The 23,002-nt window shown below is 40.7% G+C and overlaps 1 protein-coding gene across 7 annotated transcripts in view; it reads left to right on the forward strand.

Moving 5' to 3' along the window:
• TEAD1 (TEA domain transcription factor 1) overlaps positions 1-23,002 on the forward strand; it is a 160,509-nt gene that overhangs the window by 41,669 nt on the left and 95,838 nt on the right. For all 7 annotated transcript variants that reach the window (XM_082761491.1, XM_082761492.1, XM_082761494.1 and 4 more), the window contains exon 3: positions 13,977-14,230. In XM_082761491.1, coding sequence (XP_082617617.1) covers positions 14,083-14,230 — 148 coding nt within the window. In that variant the 5' untranslated portion in view covers positions 13,977-14,082. The remainder of the gene's footprint in view (positions 1-13,976; positions 14,231-23,002) is intronic.

The raw sequence follows: 23,002 nt of genomic DNA on the forward strand, positions 1-23,002 counted from the left end.
CTTTTTTTCTGGGTCATTTCCTGGCTCATTCCCTTTCTGGGTCATTCTTTTTTACCTGGGTCACTCTTTCCCTCTTCTTCATACTCATTTAATAATAAAAATACTCAAATGAAATACATTTGCCTATGATTTCCAAGGATTTTACTGTCAGTAAGTAGAAAAAGGCCTGCTTGGTTTTGAAGGCAGTGTATCACAGCCTGATCGAGCTTCTCATCTCAAGGGATATTGCAAATGGCTATGGTAAAGCACAGAAAGGCTTAAATAATCATGCAGCTAGTCAGTGTCTTAAGTAGGAGAAGAATCAAGAAGACTAATACTTAGATTCACTTGAAATACCACTAGACAGTTCAGGATTGACAGCCACATCTCTGAGACTTGCCATTTTGACATTTGCTTACTGTGTAAGGCCAGAAATTGTTCTGGTTTAAATAGGTCTACCCATCAAGGACTGGAAATGGAAAGCCTGTGATCTTGAATTTCCAAAAAGGAGAGAGAAAAAAAAAAAAAAAGGAGTTTAATGGTGTTTTGTGGTGGAGAATTGAATAGTGAAGCTTAAAGTCTCGGCTATCAACACAAAACCGCCTCTAATTTGAAACATACTGGAGAAGCCATACTGAAGGTGTTTGGTTTTCCCAATGACAAAAGCATCTATTGAGTTAATGGAACTTTTGTGTTTAGACAACATTATGAGAAACAGAGGTAATTTTAAAGAGCAAATGTAATTTACTGTAATTTAAAAGTATGAATAATTGAGTCTATTTGTATTTTTCTCAGCTTGACAAAACTTTTCCATACAGAATTGAGTGCATGCGATAAATGGTAACTGCATGCAATGAACATTAACTGCTCTTCATAAACATTTTGATATTATCTAACCTTTAGAAACTAAAAAATGCAAGAGTTAGAAGCATGCTATTTATACCAGACCGTGAAACAATCAGCTAGTTTTAGCAGGTATTCTTGACCATGGTGTGCAGAGATACTTCTTTGTCATTGAAAACATTATGGGAATTATATTGTGTTTCTTCTTTCTCTGGATAACCTATAGAATTTAATATATTTTCACATTTGCTGCAAAACTATCTCCTGAAGACCCCAATTAGAATGATAAAACTATATCAAAAACATTGAGAAACTTTGTTCTGTCGCCTTCAGAGACCTTGCAGCTCCAATACTCAACATTGCTCCTGGCAAGGTATTTCTGCCCATGCTGGTCAGAAGACTGAACTGGATGCTGTAGTGCTGGTGCCATTCCATGAGCAGCACAGGCAATGTATGGTCAATGCAACTGCTTCAGGTCTTCTTGAACCTGATCAGTCTTATCAAGAAAACATACACTGAAATCAGCTACAGTAGGCAGTTTACATCACCCTGGTGACAGCACTAGGCCTCCAGATTAGATGTGCTCAGAGAACACCTCAGCTTGTTGCTGCCTCTGCACATAGGAGCAGGTGCCGAGGCATGCTTTGGCTGAAGGAGCCTGAACAGGCACATGGCTGTCATGAGTGAGTGACAGGGCAGCCCTTGGGCCTGCAGCATGCAGGCATCTGAGGGCACAACAGCAGCTCTGGCACTGGAAAAAGGAGAAAACATGACCAACTGTTGGAATGATAACCCACACAGAGAACTAGAACAAGCTTTGCAAGGGTATGCTCCCCTTTCGTGTCCCTCCCACCAAATGGAGGAGGACTGATGGTGGTCCTGATGGAAGAGCAGTACAGGGCAACACACATCCGTGTGTTTTCTTTTTCTCTAATGTGCCATGTGTTTCTCACATTGCTTTGGACAGTCTCCTCTGAAAATCCCACGTGTTTATTTCTTATCCCTGTCTTCTACATGTGGTAGCATGCCAGGCCCAGTCATGGACAAGCAGACAGCAGTGCAAATCGACAGCACAGGTTTCTGTGCTGGTTCATATGAGTTCGGTGCTCCCTTTTCAAGAGCAGCACCAGCTGCAACGTGGCCGAAGCGTGACTCAGGTTGGGAAAAATGGCAGAGGTCTGCTAAGGTTTGACATGAGACAGGCCTGCAACTCCACACTCAGCCAACCAAGGGAAACCCTGGAGTCATGGCTCTGCCTCTTCAAAAGGCACACATGCTTTTGTCAGGACAGCTTGTGAGAGGCACTTGGGTCTACTGACAAAACTAATGAGTGAGGTTTTGGACATGCAAGGCATTCGCCAGGCAGAAAAAGAGGCTGGTGATGATAGCCCATGAAACTGAGCAGTGAGTGGAGGGGGCGCTGTGGGAGAAATGCCAGTGTGATGTAAAATTGGTATTTCTGTTAAATTCAAGATTTTTCAAGTCCAGTAGAATTATAAGCATTAGTTCGCAGGCTTGTACTTTTTGTTTATGTCTTTATATGTATGTTTTGTTTTCTGCTGCCTGGACTGCACCATCTTGCCTTTAACTCTGCCATCATCCAGTGAAATCACAATTGTAATGGTTGCCAGCAAAGTTATTTTTGTGGAAAATTGACACCTCCTGAAGTAGGATTAAGCTACAGTGAACAAGGAGTTGAAATAGACTGAAAATATAAGTCAGAGCTTAAGATAGAAATTGCTTCCTCAACAGGTGATAACTGTAAGAGAAGTGCAGAATAACTACATAACTATTATATTGGATTTTGAAAATGCTATTGCTGGTCATTGTAGGTCTTACTTATGTTTAGCAATTAAAGATTGCCACAGTTTGGGATTGTTTCAGTATCTCAGCAGGGGAGTGTTTTCTGCTCCTTTGTAGAAGGTGCAAGTCCTGCCACATAAAAGCATCCTTACTTCTCAGGAGGATTTGAAATATCAGAAATAAATTTTCCATAATGGACAAAATGAAAGCTATAGATCTGTCATTACCCATAGGAGGCAGTCATGCTGATGAAGTGAAGCTGATTCCAATGCATTTGCTGCCTGGTGAAGGCTAGGTGTTGAAGGCAAGTGTGAAATGGAAAAAAGTAGTTGGAATGTAGAATTGCTCATTTCCTTACATGGGAGGCTTCCTTTGTACCACATAGTTAAACAACTCAGAATTAAAATTCAATGTGGCAGGTAATTTGCTCATAACACTACTGCTAGCAGTTGGAAAACAAAAACAGTTAAAATACTTTTATTTGACAGCTCCTGCACTTGCAAACAAAATTATTACTTTGATTTTATTCTGTACACAAAAGCACAAGGTGGGATTTGCAGTATTGGCTTGTGATGAAGACAAGCCACTAGGCAAGTTGGGACTAGCCAGCATCCCAGATAGGACCCCAAGTCCTATCTTACATGCTGGTTTGTGAAATTTCTTGTTCAGAGTTGGTTAGAACAAGGCTAGGAAACTAGGATTAAATCCTAGCTCTGCTGAAGGCTGTGGTGCTGTGATTTCACTTTTTTTTTTTTTTTTTTTTTAAATGTCTTGTGATTCTGTGTTCTATCACCAGAAAACCACAGCCTTTCCCAAAGTGAGCCTCCCAGTGTTATCTCTCCTCTCCTTCCAGGCTCCTCCAGGGCTGATAGGCAGTGTCTTATTCCAGCCAAAACAATTGCTAATGGAGACGCAAAGAGCTTCATTAAACTTGGAGTGATTATTCATATGTACAAAATGGCTCTGTGTTGGCAGGATCAGAGCCCAGGGCTGCATTCAAGTAGTAACACCAAAGCAGAATAAAACTATTTTCTCTTGGTTCTACCATGTACCATATCGGCACATTCAGGTGAGCATGAGGTATCTATAGTGTCCTGTTTTCTAAAGACCAGATACAGGTAGCTACTTTAATGAGTCTGCAGCTTACAGATAATGTTTGACAGTTTCTTAATTTGTAAAATGAATTTTCGCTAAAAGTTAGGTCTTTCAATGTATGTTTGAGAAAGCGTGTGTTTGCACTTACATAAAGGAGTGTTTGTATAACATCTGCAAAGCAGAGAATAAGTAGACTTGAGGGATGAAAGGTGCCAGCTGTGGGATTCCAGAGGTGTATTTGGCCAATGAGATGTTGCAGGCCTAAGTCGCAAAACTTGCCTTTCTCCTGCTTCATAAAAGAAGGGTCCTTCTTCAGCTTTGTATAGAAAAAGGGTTAATCTTGTGGCTATTTCTTGTTTAAACAAACGCACCTGAGTAAATGAATGAACCTTTTACTTTACTGTGCCTTTTTTGTAACTTTTTAACAGAATACTTAAATCATTATATAAAATATTTTTTATGTAGATGAAAGTTTTAGGTTACATATGAACCAGTCAGACATTGGACCACCCTTCAAATAGCTTTGGCTTTCCCCTTCCTGACTGAACATACATAAAGTTGTTCAGGCAGGTGGCTTTCTGTCCCTTTTCCCACCTCACTCAGAGCTGTTAGAGTGAACATTCATGTTTTTGCAGCCATTGTGGAAAAAACAAAACAAAAAAAAACAAAACACACCTTTCATCCTGAAAACAAATTAATCAAAAAAAAGAAAAATCTGATATTGGAGCAGGAAACCAGTTACTCATATGTTTGGAGTAAAATAAGAGAGCTGTGAACATGAATGATTGGAGCTCATTTTGCACATGTCTGTGTGACATGGGAACACCAATAAAACTGGGGAGGCTTGGGGAATTGGGGGGAACGAATGGTTTCGGGGCTAGGTCTAGACAGAACAACTCAGTGCCAGGTCTGTCATACGTGTGAGCAATGGATCATATGTGGTCCCAGCAGGAAGGTAGAAACACACCAGAGATCAAGGATTTACCTAAGTCTAATATTTATAATACTTGTTATGTGTTATTAATAGATCCAGTTTGGCTTTTGGGGTAAAAAATAACTGGTCATGCCCAAGGATGCTGTGGGAAGTCAGTTACAACAAACTGCAAAGAAAAGATTGTTTGCACATATGAAAGCCATTGACTGTGTTTACATCATTCGCCTCCTCCCAGGTAGATGGGATTGGAGCAGTGGCAAAAACACCATTAAGTGTACAAAATGGCTAGCTCCAAAGGTATGCAGGGCATTTTTGTCTGTATCCAGGTCCAGATGCCAAGGTTATGTGTATGGAAGGATAGGGAGAGATGAACACCACTTAACACTGAAGGAGGACCAGTGTCTGTTTTCTTTGGGCTTTTCTACTGTAATTCATAAGTTGTAGAGTCACTTGGAAGGCACAGAGCCCCTGTGAAGACTGAATCCCTGCCTGAGCCTCCTTGGGGTGTCTGAGCCGAGGCATTCGAGGAGTAGGCTGTTGTTAGGTTTATGCAAGAATTACATCTACTTTTGTGTCCTTTTTTCTAGCCTTGTATATATTAAAACCTATTGTCCTGGTAGATACATATGCTAATTTTCTTTTTTTCTGTTTACATGCACTGACAGTGTGATGAATTATAGTGAACTGCCAAACATACGCTCTGTAAACACACCCCAAGTAAAGCAGTGGCTTTGCCCTTGCCCTGAGGGACTGTACTGTGGCCTCTATGTACAGGTCTCAGGGCTGGGGAGTGTTCCTTACAGAGCTGCTACAGGGCAGTTTGGGGCCTGGTGTTTTCCGTGGTGAATAGTTGTCCTTGGGCCAGCCCAAGCCCTTTCACCTGGACGGCCCTCGGACTGGAGCCCACCTGCCAGGTGCAGGCAGACTCCCCTCAGTCACAGAGCATTCTTCTGAAAGCTGGATAATTGGCAAATGGGTGACATATTAATAATCCCCATTTCACAGTCTTACAGCTTTTACCATAGAAAATCCTGAGCTGCGATACAGCTGGGGTAGGCATGCCATGGTGTTCGGCTGGCAATAGATGTTGCCGCTGCCATTCACAAGCCATCCCTGTCCAGTGATGGTAGGTGCCCAATCTGTGCCTGCTGCAGAGTGCAGCAGCTGGCGTGTGTCACAGTTGCCTCCTGCAGTTGCAGAAAGGATGATTTCTCCTTCTAAGAGCTGGTAAATATTTTATCCTTTTCTTTGCTTCATGTTGGCAATTAACGAAAGCAAGTCAGACATGGTGCTTGCTGTTCTTCATTCCTATGAGTGCCAAGTCATATTTAGAATAATCTTTGTTGGTTACTACCATAATGCAGTATTTGAGCTGGGATAAATCCCAGGAACACTCTTATAATTGAAAACAGCTGGGTGTAAATGAGCACTAGCACCTAGGATGAATGTGACTGCTTCAGTATCACATAGGGAAGGAATTGTTTCTTGAACAGCTGTGATCGTAATGAGAGAGGGATTCACAACTGATATGTTAAGATTCACCTACTCAGTGATAACTTGGTAATCAGTGCCCATCATGGACCATGAGCCATGTGTAGCCCCTTACAAAGCACTGTGTGTGTTGGATTGCTGGGCACTGGCTAGATGTTGCGGGCCGTTTTAAGCTGTAGCTGTCTGCAGGAGGGGTCCTGGTGAGCTAGCACAAACCAAGTGAGTGTGTTGAAGTCACAGTCAGAATCTGGCTGTTTCCCCACATAGAAGGTGAATCGTTTTAGTAATTTCTATGAAATTAAAAATAATGGAAAAGAAAATTGGGCTGGAGTCAATGATTCAGCATCCTTACAGCAATAATTATACATTAACAAGAGCATCGTTTGGGGAAAAAAAAAAAAAAAAGGCCTTCAGAGTGGTAAGAAATACTCTTTTCAGTTGCATAAAGAGTGCAGAGAGATGAAAGCTGTATGCAAAGGGAAGAATTCCCATGTATTAACATCAGCCCACTCTTTGCTGAGTAATCTGTTTCTGTAAGTGAAAAATGAGCAATTCAAGGAGAGTGCATTGTTTCTTTTCAGAAGTAGTTCATATAATCCGAATTTCATGTTTATGTCTGTATGTCTGTATCTACTCTTGCAGATCTAAGTAATGCTTTGTTCAGCAGCACAGTTTCCTCACAGTTCATGAAGCTACATGTGTAAATCTTCTCAGATGAGCTGGCTGCAGACTAAAGGAAACTATCACTTTATTGATGTTAAGTTGCATGGTTTTGTTATTTTGCGCACTGGCATGGCACTGTCTGTTTTCCCACTGCTTTTATGTGTAACTGAGTGCTGTAGTGGAGGGGAGGAAAGTAACACCTGATTTCACTAACTGACTAATACAATCGCTTCAGAAAAAATAGTCGTGCTGCTTTTCCCAGGTGCTTTGTAGCTGTAGATGAACTGAATGTGTTAGTCCTCCACAGGTCCCAAAGACAAACCTGAAGCTGGTAGCTTGCAGTTAGTAAACAGGTTGAATGCCAAGTGAGAAATGGTAACTTAAACTAGTTCTGGTCTCTAGTAGGATTAAGTCTTGAGATAGGAAATGTATGGAAGCATCATTGCTTGCAACTATTTGATGGCCAGACAAAGCACAGCATCAGATTTTTATTTTTTTTCTTAAGTGTTCATGCAGACAGATTAAAACTCTTTATTTCATTTCAGTGGCAGAAATGAATGGCTGAATTAGTCTGGCTGAGTTTTAAAGGAATACTTTGTCCTAGAAATGGGCTTCTTTTCTCTCCTGGTGCTCTCTCTTCTTAGAGGGAATAATTGATGATAAGTAGACCTTGTAACAAAAATACAATAAAGACATTTTAAGCTAATGATTTTACCACTGGATGCTCTGTAAATGATTTATATTTTTATCCTTCATACTGTTTTTTCTTCGTAAAGGTAAATTAAATATAAAATTGCTTAAATATATTTGTGTTTTCTTGAAAGTAATGCCATTTGCACCTCAAAGAGTCAGAAAAATCCATGCATGCTTAAATATCACACGTACAAAATCCAGAGTATGCATTTGTTTTGAATAAAAAAATTAATCTTTTTTATTCCAAAAAATGTTGATCGTATTTCTTGACTTGCATAAATACTGCAAATATATTTTTACTGGCAAGGTAGAAATTTCAGCTTGTTTTTAGTTGGAAAAAATAAAGTTTAACAAAAGCTTCACTTTTAATACCTTGAAATGCCATATGCTTCCTTAGATTGGGAGACGGCTCCTACCTAGGATTTTTTTTCAGGTGTGCTTTGTTAGAGAGTCAGAGGTGGTTCTCTGTATGCCGTGGAGATGCTGTGATTCTTCCCCTGCTGAGTTCCTCCTTCAGTAAGAAATTGGCCTGCCATGGAGACCTGCTGAAGAATTTGGCACTGGCAGTGATAGCAGCACTGTTCATACTGTTGCTGTGAGTTAGCTGACTTTGGACTAGCAAAACAAATCTTAATGAAATCCACACTTTATACCCATTCTGGATTTATTGTAGTTGATGCAGAAGAACTTCAGAAACCTGGGTGTGATGTGGAGAGTCAGGCGTTTTGACAGATGTCATATGAAGGGAGGGTTGGAGCAGCCTTGCCTCCTACAGCCCCCATGCAGAGAAACCACAGGAGGAGCCCTCTTCTCTGCCTGGTGCTTTGCCTTCTCCCTGTCTTGCCTGTCTTGATGAACTGCTTCACGGGAGGCTTTCACAAGTGATGTTCACATAGCAAACTGCCCAGCAGCTGGGTGAGGGAACTGTGCAGAGTAGAGCAGCACATAGCTCCGTGGGCACCAGCAGTAAGAAGCCTGCTTTCCCCTGGGTTTCTGCTCTGCTGCTGACTGAGCTGGCTTGTTGCCAGCATGTCTGGGGAGTCTCTTGAGTCTCACCTGGGTTTTCCCCTGCCTGAGCAAGGATACGCTCCCACTGCTCCAACTTTCCCTCTGTTGGGGCAGTTTATGTTCTCTTTTGGCTGCTGAGTCTCATGGGATCATATAGTGTGTTCATCTTCCTCAGACAGGGTTAAGCAGAGCTGCATAACTCCCGAGAACTGTTCATGTCGCCTGTTCTCAACAACCCCTGTCCTCCCCTACACTTTCCCAGTGTCCTACACTGATCACTTCTGCTGTGTGGCTGATTGTGAAGTCAGAACGGTCTTCCAAACACCTAACGTAGGTTTTTCTTACTGCAACTTAGTCTTTGCTTCTTGTCCTTTCCCTGGCAGAAATGTCAGAGCTTTGTCTCTACTTTGCTGTTACCTTTTCCTTATTTGAAAGTGGTTATCTTCTCACATCGGTCTTCTCCAAATTTAAACAAACCCAATTCCTTTCCTGGTAGGTCATGTTTTCTAGATCTGATAACTTTCTTCCTCTGGATTATCTCCAGCAGTACTTTCCTGAAGTCTTAGCACTCCAGCTGTGGATTTGCACTGCAGCACAAAGCACAAGGCAAATCCCATGGGCCTGCAACTTTTCAAGCTTTGAGAGAAAATTTGCCATCTGCAAATTTAGAATTAGTTGGTTTTTACTCATCTGCTCATTATCATCTTGGTGTTTATAAAAAGCTTGTTGGATTCCTGATCCCATTGTTTTTATAGAACCAAAGCTAAGATGAAGTTGTTCACAATCTAAAAATATATTCTTAAAAGTGTAATTAATCACTTCAACTCTTGACATTTTTACATCAATAATTAAGATCTTTATGAAAGAGCTGGTTTAGAAATACTGGGCTAGTTGTGAAAATTATCTGGTAACCTTCTGTAGCAATTCATAGCCAGAAATTCTTAGCTTAGAAATTCATAGCTGGAAGTTCTTGCAGATGCCACTGCAGGATATCTAAAAAATATCTGCACTTGATCTCTTTCATGTAGACAGAATTTAGAAAACCAGGGAGATGTAATTCCTCCCCCTCCCGCCCCGGCACCTCTCAGAGCCAAGGCATGTTTTCAGTCTTATATTCCTGCACCAGTACCTGCAGAATATTAAACCTCTTCCAGTGGCTATGCATGTATGCAAGTGATACCTCAGTGCAGGCACCCTTCAGCACCTGTACACTGAAATTCAAGAAAGTAAGTTTAAGGAACAAGCAGATAAAATGATTGAGCTTTTGCAGGACATTAAAAAGAAAGATTCAGCTTACATGACTCTTGGAAAACAATGTTTGCATGTTAGTTCATTGTAGAAGTACTGAAGGATATGAAACATATCAAGGCCTTAAATCTGCACTTGTCCTACACTCCCGTGAAGAGCTATTGATCTCAGCTGTTGGTCTGGGAGCAGCAACTTTCTTGGGCAAGTCCAGGTTTGTATTGCTCATGTAGTGAAGGCATAAGAGAATGCTTTATGCAACCAAATAAACTGTTCCCTTGATAAGATGTTCCAGACTGCCATTTGGCTTTGCTTAAATTCATTGGTTTGATCTGCTTTCCTTGTTCTTCTGAGTTTTTAAAGTAACTTTTCAAACAAGTGAACATCATGAAGATGAGTAATTTCTTGCACCTCATGAAGCTGTAATAAATGGGTATTTTCTATAAAACATATTTTTTAAATCTAATATTGTCCTTGCTAGTTTCTCCATTGCTAAATGGAAAATATCATGTTGTTTGAGAGGGGAACATACCTCCATTATGCACAGCCTACATGTCCTGCAAAAACTACAGAGAAAGCCAGTCATACTTAGAATTGGCTTAAATAGAGGGAATAGAAATCAGCTGCAAGAGTTCACCGTTCAGAGTGGTAACTAAAGGACCTTAGGCACAAGGGAAACTGTCTTGAAGTATATGTCAGAGAGACTGGTATTAAAAGGAAAACTCTAAAGAGGGAACTCCAAAACTGCAGCAGTATGTTTTAAGCAATTTTAGAAGGTACAAAAAGGATAGCCAAAATCTGGTAAGGTTTATTTGGTTGTTTTTCTGGGAAGCATGGAGGTATTTTAATTTGTTAGCATAAAATACAAGCATGAAATCGGTTCTGTAAAAATTAACATGATAAAAAGCAAATATAGAACTTTTCAACTTGATGTGCTCTCTAACTTCACGTGCAAATGGATCCTTTTTGGTTGTTTTTGTTAATTGCCTCCAGGAAATTAACGCTTCCTCCACTAAAAGTTTGTATTAGGACATTTCGAGTTTATTAATAAATGGAAGGCTTTTTTTTTTTTTTTTTTTTTTTTTTTACAGAAATGGACTGGAAGACCATATTTCTCACATGAGGTTTATTGCTCATTAGAAATGTGCAACAAAGCTCATCTATTGACAAGTTGTATTATTTTTTGATAATCATGTTCAACTCAAACATAATAGGTCTGAATTTTTTAATCATAGTTGGATCCTTAGAATTCAAGTTAAAGACGAGGTAGAATTGCCTTTTGATACATAGAGCTGGGCTGGAACTGATTAAGAGAGTAGCTCATTATTTTTGTGAAATAATAGGGAGCCATTTAGTGGTTGCAGTACAAGGTTTCCTCGCTCCTTGGTCTTCTAGCTTGATCTGCAGTGTCAGCGTTCACCAAAATGGAAATCACTAATAACAACCTTTAGTACATGAGAGGGTTTTTTTCCAGGAGGTTGCTCCATACCCCATCATACAGATTCTAGAAGAAACACTTGCTTGTCTTATATTTTAGAGGCTTCTATGGTAGCTACTAATGCCTCAAGATTATAGCCAAACAGGTAAAAAGGAATGGGAAGGGAGATAGCACATTAGTGAAAATTCACTTGTAAACACAATGCAAGATCTAACATGAATATCAAGTAACATTAATTACTTTAGAGCCTCTCTGTTTTCCTTGTGTGCATTTCAGTTATTATTTCAGCATAATGCAATAACAAGGACTGGTTTATAGGACGATAATAAGACTTGAGGCTATGACTGTGGCAGATTTTTGTAAGCAGAGTGTGGTTGGGCTGCAGGGAAAGATGCCGGTGGCTGTGCTGTGTGTTGCAGGATGTGGTCCCTGTGATCGAGGAGGGGAAGGATTTCCTTCCCAAGTCACATTTGAAGAACTGACCTAGTAAACAGTCCTGCTCTGTGCTGTCTTTTGGTGAAATGCTGAACTGTGGTCTTGATCACGTGAGGCCAGTAAAATCTCCTGTAGCCATTTTTCTGTGCACTGTGGCAGTAAAACTGAAACCCTGCTAATTATCCCAGTCACGGTTTAATTACCTCATTTACCTAAAATTCCACCTCTATTTGAAGGCTTAAATGCAAATGATCATTTTTGTCAGTTCTTTCCCAATATTGCTGTGTTTGTTCCACTAAACCTTGAGTGTAAGATTCTAGTCTTGAGAGCTGAATCAAGCCTTCAGCCTTCTGAAAATTTTGAAGGATTGTGTTCACTATTTTACAAATGTTTACATATCCCTCTCTGTGATGAGGCTTCAAAAAATTTGGCACATTTTGCATTTCTCAGACAATAAGTGGTGTATTTGGGCAGACTTTGCTCCTGCTCCTCATTTGTGTGTATTTCCCTGGGAATCCATCCCCTGCCTCATTATCAGTTATTAAAAGGCATTCGAGATGCTGTTAGCCTTGAGATTTCCGGTGGGTAGGCACTAACTTAAGCTGTGCTGAAATGCTAAAACCAATGCTAAGTTAAGAGATGCCTCTCTGTAGAAAAAGACATTCAAGTAGGGAAACTAAAGTTCTTGAGAGTCCATTTCATGTGTGCTGATCTATCAAAGTGCCTTGTAAAGCCCAGAGTAGTGGAAATACCTCATACTTTAGGTGTCAGACCAGTAACTTTGGTTAGTGAGACTGCAAGACCACTCCCAGATTCCCCATTTCAGCTCAGTTTTTTTTTTCAAGGCTCCCTAGCCTCTGATGGACTGGACTGTCAGGTTTGGGATCTAGTGATCGTCTCATTGGTTAGCTCAGGTGAGGAGAGCTGTAAATACTTTTCCTTTCAGGGAGTTCTCCAGCTCAAAAAGGTGCTTTTCCAGAGCTGCTGTAGCCTCCAACTTACTTACGTCCCCTTCGTTTCCATCAGCTGTTTGCCAGTGTGCCACTTCTCACCTGTTTAGGATGTACTGAGAGTCTGCTGAAAGGTGTTGGCGTTAAGCTGGAGAGGGACTGGTGGGGACATCCCCTTCTTCTGCACATAGAAGGGACCTGCTCTCATCTCCCCTGATTAAGTGTTTAATACATACTTTTTTTTTTTTTTTTCCGTGTTCAGGCAGCTAACTGGATTTTTAAGAGCGTGTGCAGCACATGCATGCATGTTTGAACACTCCTATCCATTTAGATCAGTTAGAGTCACCAAACTTCTTTTTTTTTTTTTTTTTTTTTCAAAATAAAACTGCATTATGCCTAGACATGTTGAGCCAAATCTGTTCCTGGTGTTATTTCACTGACTTCACAAAGAATTACACCAGAGATTAATTTGGTCTGGTATAGCAGCTTTTTTGCCTGGAGCAAATCTTTATAGCAGAGTTGTATTTCTCTCAAAAATATAAAAGGAACACTGATGGATCTGTAGCTCTGGTGGTGTGAGCAGGTGCAGCTATATTAAATTATTTCTTATTAAATAGATTCAGTGACTTGAAGATTATAATTTTTGTTCTGCTATGGTTCTGTGACAGGGACCTTTTAAAACAGGTAAAATATATATCTCTTCATGTAATTCCTTTCTCTGGTATTATCGTTTTATCAACTTTATATTACCATTTGATCAATTTCCATTTGTACGTAGCTCAGATTCTGATTGTATTATATATTTGGGTAAGATCTGAAAAGTAGAACCTTTCCCAGTTAATCACATTGAGCTATGTTGTTGCTAGTGTAATTCAATTTACTCCATGACATCCAACATCCAGATGAATGTGAACGATAGTTTTTATTTTGGGTTTTAGGTTTAAGTTATTTTAGGTGGTCACTGTGATGTAAACGGTGGTACTTCCTTTCCAGCCAGTGGAAAGGAAACTGATTTACCCCTGGTCGAGGGTCTGGTTTGTTATTTTACAGATGCCAGTCTTACGCCAGATTAAATACGTTATGTGTTTTAGAGTTTTCCCCAGTATTAAGACCTATTTTGTCAATCTGTGAAATATAACCTGATGCTATGTGCCTTCATGTAATTGGATGTAGAAAATGTGTGGTAGAGTTCCTCTTCTGACAACCTTATCATTCTGCCTCTACTGATTTAGGTTAGAACTGTTATTGTTAATATTTTACTTTTCCTGGGTGCTTCCAATGCTCGCGTTGTTCCCATTACTGCTCAGCTGCTGTTAACTTAGAGTCAGAAGTAACCAGAAATGTGTGCCTGAAGCTCCATGTCCTTAATGCCCTGTGGGCTTGTTTGTTTGTTTTGTAGGTTTATTTCCTTTACGACTCCAAGCTTAAGCTTGGAGACCCCAGCCATCACCATTGAGTCCAGCAGCTGGAGCGGCAGCGAGAGCCCTGCCGAAGATATTGAAAGAATGAGCGATTCTGCAGATAAACCTATTGACAATGATGCAGAAGGTGTCTGGAGCCCTGATATTGAACAGAGCTTTCAGGAGGCTCTAGCTATCTATCCACCATGTGGGAGGAGGAAAATCATCTTATCAGATGAAGGCAAAATGTATGGTAAGTGGTGCACATTTAGCCTTTGGAAATAATTGTCCCAGTGCGAGCTGTAAAGGACAGCTTGTTTTTCTACACAATTTCTGGCTCTGATTTTAGTAATTATGGAGTAAATCTCGAATAAATCTGTGAAGTTCAGGGAGCTCTGCTGGGCTGATGTGTTGCTCAGGATGGTCTCAACCGGTCTTTTCACTGCTGGCAGTTGGAAGCAATATTGATGCATAATTGTGTCCTTACTGAATGCTATAATTTGCCTAAAGGGGAATGTTTAAAAGAAGCTTTTAAATGTGTCGCTCCTTGAGCATAGAAAATACGTAAGCATTTTCCTTATTTTTGCAATACATGGTGCAGAAAGAGAAACGGGAAATGCAGTGGCAGGACCGCATGGCAGAACATACAATATTGAATTGGGAAGCTCTAAAGTTCTTGTGTTCAAAAATCCTCTCAACAAAAGATGCAAGTTAGGGGGTGCTTTTGTGCCTTTCTTTTTCTTTGCTTTTTTTTTTTTTTTTCGGTTTTTTTTTTTTTTTTTTTTTTTTCGTTTTCTCAGTGCAGACTGCTATAAATCAGATGACGTGCTGACAGCATTCCATAAATACATGCTCCATCGAGGGATGCTGACATCTGCTCACACTGTCCGGGCCTCTGTTGCATCCGTCCCACTCATCCAAGCTCTCTTGCTCCCAAGGCATGGTTGCTTTTTTTGTTTCCATTTTGCAAACTTTGCTTTGCGGCCTACGGAGCTGTTACTCCCACTCGTCGATCTGTGGGCGGCCGTGGGCAGGCAGCAGTGGCCATGCCTTTGGGGGAGGCAGGGGAAGGCAGCCCTGCCGCCCTACCTGCTGGGGCTGTCCCCAGGCAGAGGAGGGGGTGGCCAGGCCAGAGCACAGCCCCGAGCAGATGGTGCTGCAGCTGCCACCAGCTGTGCCCCCGCGGCCCCCCTCCCCCCCCCCCCCGAGGTCATGGAAACGGACACTGCTGCTGCTGGCGTTTTGGGAGGCCCCCCAGCTGCCAGCTGCCAGGTGACCCCAGCGGCCACATGAAGTGTGGTGTCTGGAAAAACCGACCTGTGGTGAAGCATCTCAGCAGCCCTTGGCAGAAAGTTGCTGGGCCCCGGTTTCCTGCCCGGGTGTTTGCTTGCTCTCTTTTTATCTCACTCTCTTTTTCTACCCCTCCCCACCCCATACAGGGGAACATAATTTCTCTTTTCCCCTTTTTCTTGCTATTTTCTGCCTGTTTTGATTGCATCTTGTTGTTGTTATTACCCTTTGGAAAGGGGGAGATGATTTGCTTAATTGGAAGGTTGTGCTCTTTCTAGGAGGACATGAGCATGTCTATCCAAACAAGTGTATTGTGTATTTATGCTTAAAAGTTCTACTTAGGCTGGAATAGCCTCATCAACCAAAATAAGGGTGGCTGCATTTTTTTGAAATCAGAATCCACAGCAATCACCCCTGAAATCTGATTTATACTGTTTAAAAGCGTTCTTTGTGATATAGTATAAATTAAAGAAATTAACATATTTATCCACTCATTTTGACAATCGCTGATTTAATTTAATGGTGCTTTGATACTGAATGTTACCTTTTTTTAAATTATATGTACATAGAAAACATTCGTATACATTCATACACATTTGCGTATCTAGTTGCTGATTATTACTGCTAGCTAATGATACCATAAGCATATATGCATGTCATATGTATTAATGTTCATCCTAAAAAAACCTTTCAACCAGAAAAAGGATGTATGTGCATTATGCTGAAAACTTGACTTAAAGTGTTATCCTGATTGGGAAGAAAAAATGTGTTAGGAAGTGCAGGATACTATATTAGTAGAATTTACATCCTGACTTTGCAGTGGATGAACTCATGTTTTCATTCTTTAAGCTGAGTAACTGCCTTGTAGTGTTTGAGGATTTATTGAAACCATGCCATGTTTCTGAGGCCTTCATCATAGAGTCTTATGGCCCTGAGAGCATAATTGTTCTCCAAGGATTTTGAAATCAAAACAGTGTAAGTGTTTTAGATTCTGTGTGGCATAATGAAAATAATTTAATGCCTTTTAGTGGCGTACCAAGTTTATTTCACTTACAAGAGAGACATTGCAATATCTCTAAGCTTCCATAGTGTTGGGGATATTGTAATTCGTGAACCATGTATGACAAAAGGTCAGGAGAGCACCGTTTCATTTTCTGACTGAAATTACCTTTAGATATAGGCACTAGAACAAATACGATCTTTGTGGTGGCAAATATAATGATCACTCTGTGTGGATTAAGTTAAGCAATTGTAGTTTTTTTCTTTGGAGATGAGCAGAGATTTTGCTTGACGAAGCATTCTAAGTCTGCCTTTGATTTAATGAGAGCTTCGCAACTTCCATGTAACCAGAAGCCGGAGTTTCTTCACTGTTCTCTGCGGTGGTCTGAAATGGCCATTGAAAGTGAGCTTTCTGAAGGGGGCTGTGCACTGGGCACAGAGGGACTGCGGGGCCCCTGCCTGCCATGCTGCCAGGGCTGTCGCAGCATGACCGATGCTGGCACAGCCACCCCGGCAGCACCGAGGGACTGCCATGACCTCTCCTGGCAGCCCAGATCGCTTCAGCTGTTCCACTACAGCTGTGATCTTGGACTGGGAAGGGGAGGGGAGGGTGTTTCCCTCTCCCCTTGCCTCCCTAAAAAGTAATTTACGGCACCAGATGGGGCGAGAACCTGAAGACTTTCTTTAAATCCTGCTCCCACAGAGGGGTGTTTTGGGGCCCTATGGCTGGGGAGGAAGGAGGGGGATGCCATGGTGCTTTGTGGCCCTGGGGCATCCTTGGTCGTAAGGACAGTCATGACCTGTGTGAGGCTGTGAGCATTTCAGCCTGCCAGCAGTCCTGGATTATGGCTCCTTGAAGAAGGCCACAGAAAACAAAATAAAAACTTAATAAAACTCTTGTTTTTGAGTTTATAGGAAATGACTGGGTAAGAAGCAAAGACACTTGTTTTGGTTCAGAGGGGGCAAATTCCAAGAACCCTGGTTTGGAAATTCTTGAGAGAAAGGGAGTGCGCACTAAGGCCAAGGGACAAGTGATAAGGTTTCTGCAGGAAAGTGCTGAATGTCATTCCTCTTCCCCCTGCTGTGTGCATATGCTTGTGCACTCAAGATGATCTTACAGTTTTGGCTTTGCTACTAACTTCTACGGTATTGACTAGCAAATGGGGAGTGTGGAAGGGGGGAAGGTGAGGGAGGAGTAAATATCAAATCTTTGAGCAGAGTGGCAGGGTAAAGGAACACATCCATAACTTGAAGCTCTCCCTCTGTGGAAGTAGTTGAGCAAAGCCCATGGAAGACTCAGCTAGACCCATTTTTCTTTGTCTTCCAAGGTATTGGTGTATTGGTAAGAATTTCTTTCATCTGTACAGCATCAAGAGATGAATTGATAAATAGCAAATATCAGCCACTAGCTTGAGGTGGGACACCCTATCATTTATTTCCCTTTAAGAGATTAATTCAAATGAATTTCTGTGCCCCTGCATCTCCAGTACATAGTAAACACTAGCCCATTAGAGGGCATTGGCTGTCCTGCATTTGTACTTTGTTCAGATTGTTGGTCTTTCACTGCTGACAGTTTAGTTACTCTTAGCAATTCCTGTGAACTCACTTATTGGCAGGATATCTGCCTGTGCTTGTCTTTGCTCCTGGGAGAGTGTTTTGGAAAAGATTAGAAGAATGAAAGCTGCTGTGAAATGCAGCCCTACTTTTATTCCTGGTGTAACACTGAAGTCACTGGAGTTACCACGGGAATGGATTTGGCCCTGTGTGTATGTTTTTGTCTTTTTTTGAAATTTAGCTACACTGAGATGCAGCTTTAGTGCAGCTCCAGGGACAATACCACAGCAACATAAATTTCTGCAAGTGTAATAATGCTTATAGATGTGTTACCACCAGCATTGCTAACGCAGCCTTAAGGTAGCAAAGGTGGCTTTTGCCTGTAAGACTTAAAAATAATTTGATCTTAATTTCTGCAACATGTGATCAGCTCTTAAATTGCAAATGAAATTAGTCATCGTGATTTACTTTGGAGGTATTCATCTGTACATCAAAACTACAAAAGAGTGCATTAATGAGTACTTACGAAGGACGTTTTTGGTTGCTTTACAAAGAGGACTAACTACGATTTAATGTGAGAAGGTGCGTAGCAGCCTTTCAGAACTGTTGTATACATTTATTAGGTCATGCATAAAACCTCTTGGCCTGAGTTATAATGATAGTAAAGGAAAAATGATACTTCCATAGAAATTTCTGTTCAGATGATAGGATTTTTGTACAGTGAGTAGTAAGAGTCTTCATTTCCAAAGCACCTTTCTCTAGGCTTATGTGATTCTGTAGGTAACTGCTATCTCTAGGTGTCTTTCTGGATTTCTGTTAGGAAATTGTGAGCTAACTAGCTTTATGCAGGATACAGTAAATTGCTGTAACTTATTTTTACCATTGTTTTTAATTTTAAAAGTTCCATGTAAGTTACTGCCTCCATAAAGGCATCAGTACCTTATAAAGTTTCCACAGTATTAAATATATTTGAATGTGAATAAGGTATTTGGAGTGATGAAATACCAGATGTGAAGTATCAGGTTGCATGTTTATTCATCTGTTATTGCAATCATTTTACAAAGATATGTTCTTTTTTTTCTTCTCTTTTTTTTTTTTTTTTTTTTTTTTTTTTTTTTTTTTTTTGTGTCTCACAGCAACATACACAAAATGCACTGGAGATTAGACTTGTATTATGAAAGTTACTGTTTGGGTTTCTTAGATTGTAAACAAGTCTGTCTAGAAACGTTCTTGCAGTCCTGTGATTGCACACTGCATTACGTCAGGGCACAATGCATGCATGAAGGTGGTTGCAAGCGTGTGCAGAGCGCTTGGCAGTCAGTTAAAGGTAAAGAAAATGAAGGCTCAAAGATACAGAGTTTTTTTGATAAGTTACTACTTAAATTGCTCAGCTTATGAACAATCAATCAACATTTTTGCCTATCAACATTTTTGAAATCCTGTAACATCCTTGTAACATCACGATGCAGTGCTTGCAAGAAGGCCGCCTGCTTTTGTGAGCTGAGCGTTAGGCTCTGCTGTCATTAGAAATGAAGAGTATGGGGCTTACTTGTTGTCCAGCATTTCTGGAATGTGTGAGATCAGGGTTTAATCTTTCCATGTGGGCTTTCAAGAGTAAATTGTCAACAATTTGGGATAAAGTGTTAGTCTTCACAAGATGGAGGTGGGGTTTGTTTCATTTGTTTTTGTTTTTTCTCCCTCCCCTCTGCCATAAGTTGCTGTCCTCAAGAGAAAATTTAAGTGGGATTGTAAGAGCTGCGCGTGATAAGGGTATCAACTCCTACCTGGGGAGCAGGCAGAAGAGAGCAGTCTGTGGAAAGCACAGTGTCTGAAAGTGTGAGTGATGTTCGAGGTTAGCCATAGCACGGCAATGTAATAAGTACTCCCTTTGGCTATGTTGGGTCAGGAGAATAATATATTCCAAAGGAAAGGGTAAGTAATACTAACAAGTTTTGCTGAAAAATTTTGTACTAAAAAGAGCAGAATATCCTTTGGAAGTGCTTTTTAGCACTTTTGTCCTCTGTAACAAGTATCTTGTCTTTAGTCATCTTTATAAAGAAGGACTTGTAGAAAGTTGTTCATATCCTGCTCATGGGAAACAACATCAGGTAAACAGTTAGTTACCCTTGTTTAGAGGAGTTCGTAGCAGCATTAGTTCTTGCCTGGAACTAAGTGGAATCTACAAGGGTAGGTACAGATCAGGTATTTAACTACTTAACAGTTATTTAATGGCTATTCCTACTCAAATATCTGTACTAAATTGAATAAGAGGATGTTTTTCCTTTATGACATTGTTTCTTTAGTAAATCCCTTGTTTAGAAATTATGCATATTAGAATGAGAGCGCAGAAGTGATGCAACCTCCCTAGAACATCCAGGATATGTTTAGGAGATTGTCTAGTGTGATTTATACTAGTTCATTTTTCTTCCAACTCTGATTTCACAAGATGAACTTGTGATACTGTAATTGCGGAGGCACAGTTTTTAAGCCCTAAGGAACAGGCTTCTCTTCCACTAGGAGTTAGTTAAAACAGGCTTGATCAGGCTGTTGTAGTATGTTAGTTGGTTGTGCTGTACTTGAGAGTTTAAGAGTTATAGGTAGCATAAAAGAAAATGTACTTATTTACTCAATCTGTTCCCTTGCAGAACGATGATCCCTCTTTAAAGCATGTCAGGGTGAACATCTTTCGGTTCAGGCAACGTAGAGACAACTTGACATAGACAAATAAGACCCACTCTCACTTAGGAGTTGTGATGGTCTGTCAGGTTTGCGCTCTTTTTCATGAGACCAGTATGAGATTACTGTAGAAGTGTCTCCGCTCTTACCAGCTTCAAATACCAGCTGAATTATCTCTTACAATCCTAGCAGGATCCCACTGATCCATATCCCCAGTGACGTGCTTGAGGGTGTGTGGAAGGGGAGTTATATTTATGTTAGGCATCACTATCCTGGGCATCATTATGGAAACAGGAGAGGAAAATGTATAAATTGTTATTTTATGGAGAGACTTGGACAATGCAGAGTGCAACTTATTTGGCCAGGAAGCAGAGAAAAACTGGTCAAAAACTGACCCCAGCACAACCACCACAGCAGCACCACCATGGTGGCTCACATCAGCATCCAAGAGCTGCTGGAACTGGAGACTCCTGGCCAGCTGTTCAAGCCAGGCAGATCTGGGGCCAGTGAGATGAGTGGTGAAAGCCAGGCATCCAAACCATGTTGAGAGGGAAACTTCATCCCAACATTCCTCTTCTCCCCTAGTAGATTTGCACAATGTGGGTGTGGTTACAAATAACAGGACAGGGAACAAGGGACAGTGGCAGCACAAAGAACTACTTACAGCATTTTTGGCTTTCTGGAGATGTGCAGTTTCCCAGAGAAATGGGCTGATATCCTGCCTCACACCTCACCTAGAGTGAGCTCAGGCTAACTGTTGGAGAGTAAATGCAGTGGTTATGACATGAGTCTTACACAATTCCCAGAGGGCCATGCTATTCAAAATTAATATGTATTGTAACTGTGTCTTACAGGGATTTCCTCACAGATGCACGCAGGATTTTTTTGTGATGCCCTTGAGAAGTTCATACCATTATATGAATATTTTCCTATCCTACAGTTTAATGTGGGACACTTGGCCTGGAACATCAGAGAGAAACACCTCAGCATCTGGGCTTCCAGATGATTTCAGTCTGACCATATAGTTTAAAGAACTGGACACTAATGGATTAACAGTTTACAGACTTTCAGTGGAAGTAATGATTTAGCTAAAAGAAAAAGCTTTCTCTTAAGCTTTTTTGTTTTTGTTCTAGGCAGACTAGAATTTTTACATTGCATGATTAAGGACATGTTTCTGAAAGCAAAAATAATACAAATTAGGGGAAGATGGAGAGAGATGAACATAAATGTGCTAATACCATGTCATGAATACTCTTTTAAATGTAGGGAAGTATCATGGCTTCTTGAACCCATTGTACAAGGGACAACAGTGCATCCCAGATGCACGAGGAAATCGAAATACTGAGGGATCCTTGAGCACCATGTTTGTTGCTGGGGATGTCAGTCAAATACCAGAACAATGTTACCTCAAATAAGCACTGTTAATAGAAACTGCGGTCAACATGTACATTTGCTAGTGTGAAAAGTCAGTGCTATTGCAACTGCTTAATTACAGCCTTCCTACAACAGCTATCTCCAACTAGGTCAAGCCTCTTGAGGATTTTCCTGGATATTGGCAGATTTTATGCTTTTATTGAGGTATTCTTTCTAGCTCATTCAAAAATGAGAGAGAAATCCAGAGATCAGGCTGTCTTGCACCCATACAATCTGATAGAATTTAGGAACTTGCCACAGAGTTTTGTTAGCACAAAATTTGGCCTACATTTGTAAGGGGGCACTAAGCTTGCTTGAGGTTATCCTGTGTATAAACCATCAAAACAGATCAGAATATCAAGCCAATTCTTTGTTTGGTCGTCTTCCTCAGAAGAAATAAGATTGGGCTCAAGTGGGCAAAAATGGAATTAGCTTGGGCCTAACGTTGGTTTGTTTGCAGGCAAAGGTTGCGAGCTTGATGCCTGGCAGTTTTGGGGAGAGCAGCACAGAATATATGCCTGTGGGTATTAGGAAGCAGGGTGTTAGGAAGCATATTCCAGCAATCTGTGTGGAAGTAAGTGATCTAGATTATACTGCATTTGCATTTTAAACTTATTTGCCTGAAGTTGCTTCACTTTTGCTTGCTTCTACCTTAATGTTAAGAGGTGTTTGGTTAGCATGAAAAAAGAAAGCATTGTTTAAATAGAAATTGTAGCTTAATTTGTGTTTTATGTCATATTAGCAATGCCAGTGGGTAGGGAGCACAGATGAAAAAAGCAACTTCAGCCACTTGTATTCAGCATCAGAGTTTTACCCCTAAACTAACAGGTAACTGTATCATCTTAGGTATCAAGAAAAATGAAATGTTAACCTGAGTGGTTCCAGTTCCATTTGGTTGGGGACAGCAGGCTTACTGTTATTTGTGGATATTGTTGACAACTGTAGATAAGTAATAAAATAATTATCTGTAGGAAAAGTAGTCTTTGAATTATATTAACAGATGCCTTCATGTGATCTGGTGACTTTAAATTTTAATTCATAAAACAGGAATTGCATTTTCAATTGTTTAGTTCTTAGTCAGATTGTTGTCAAA

Source organism: Aythya marila, assembly GCF_965140915.1.
Source record: "Aythya marila genome assembly, chromosome: 5".
Taxonomy (NCBI): Eukaryota; Metazoa; Chordata; class Aves; order Anseriformes; family Anatidae; genus Aythya; species Aythya marila.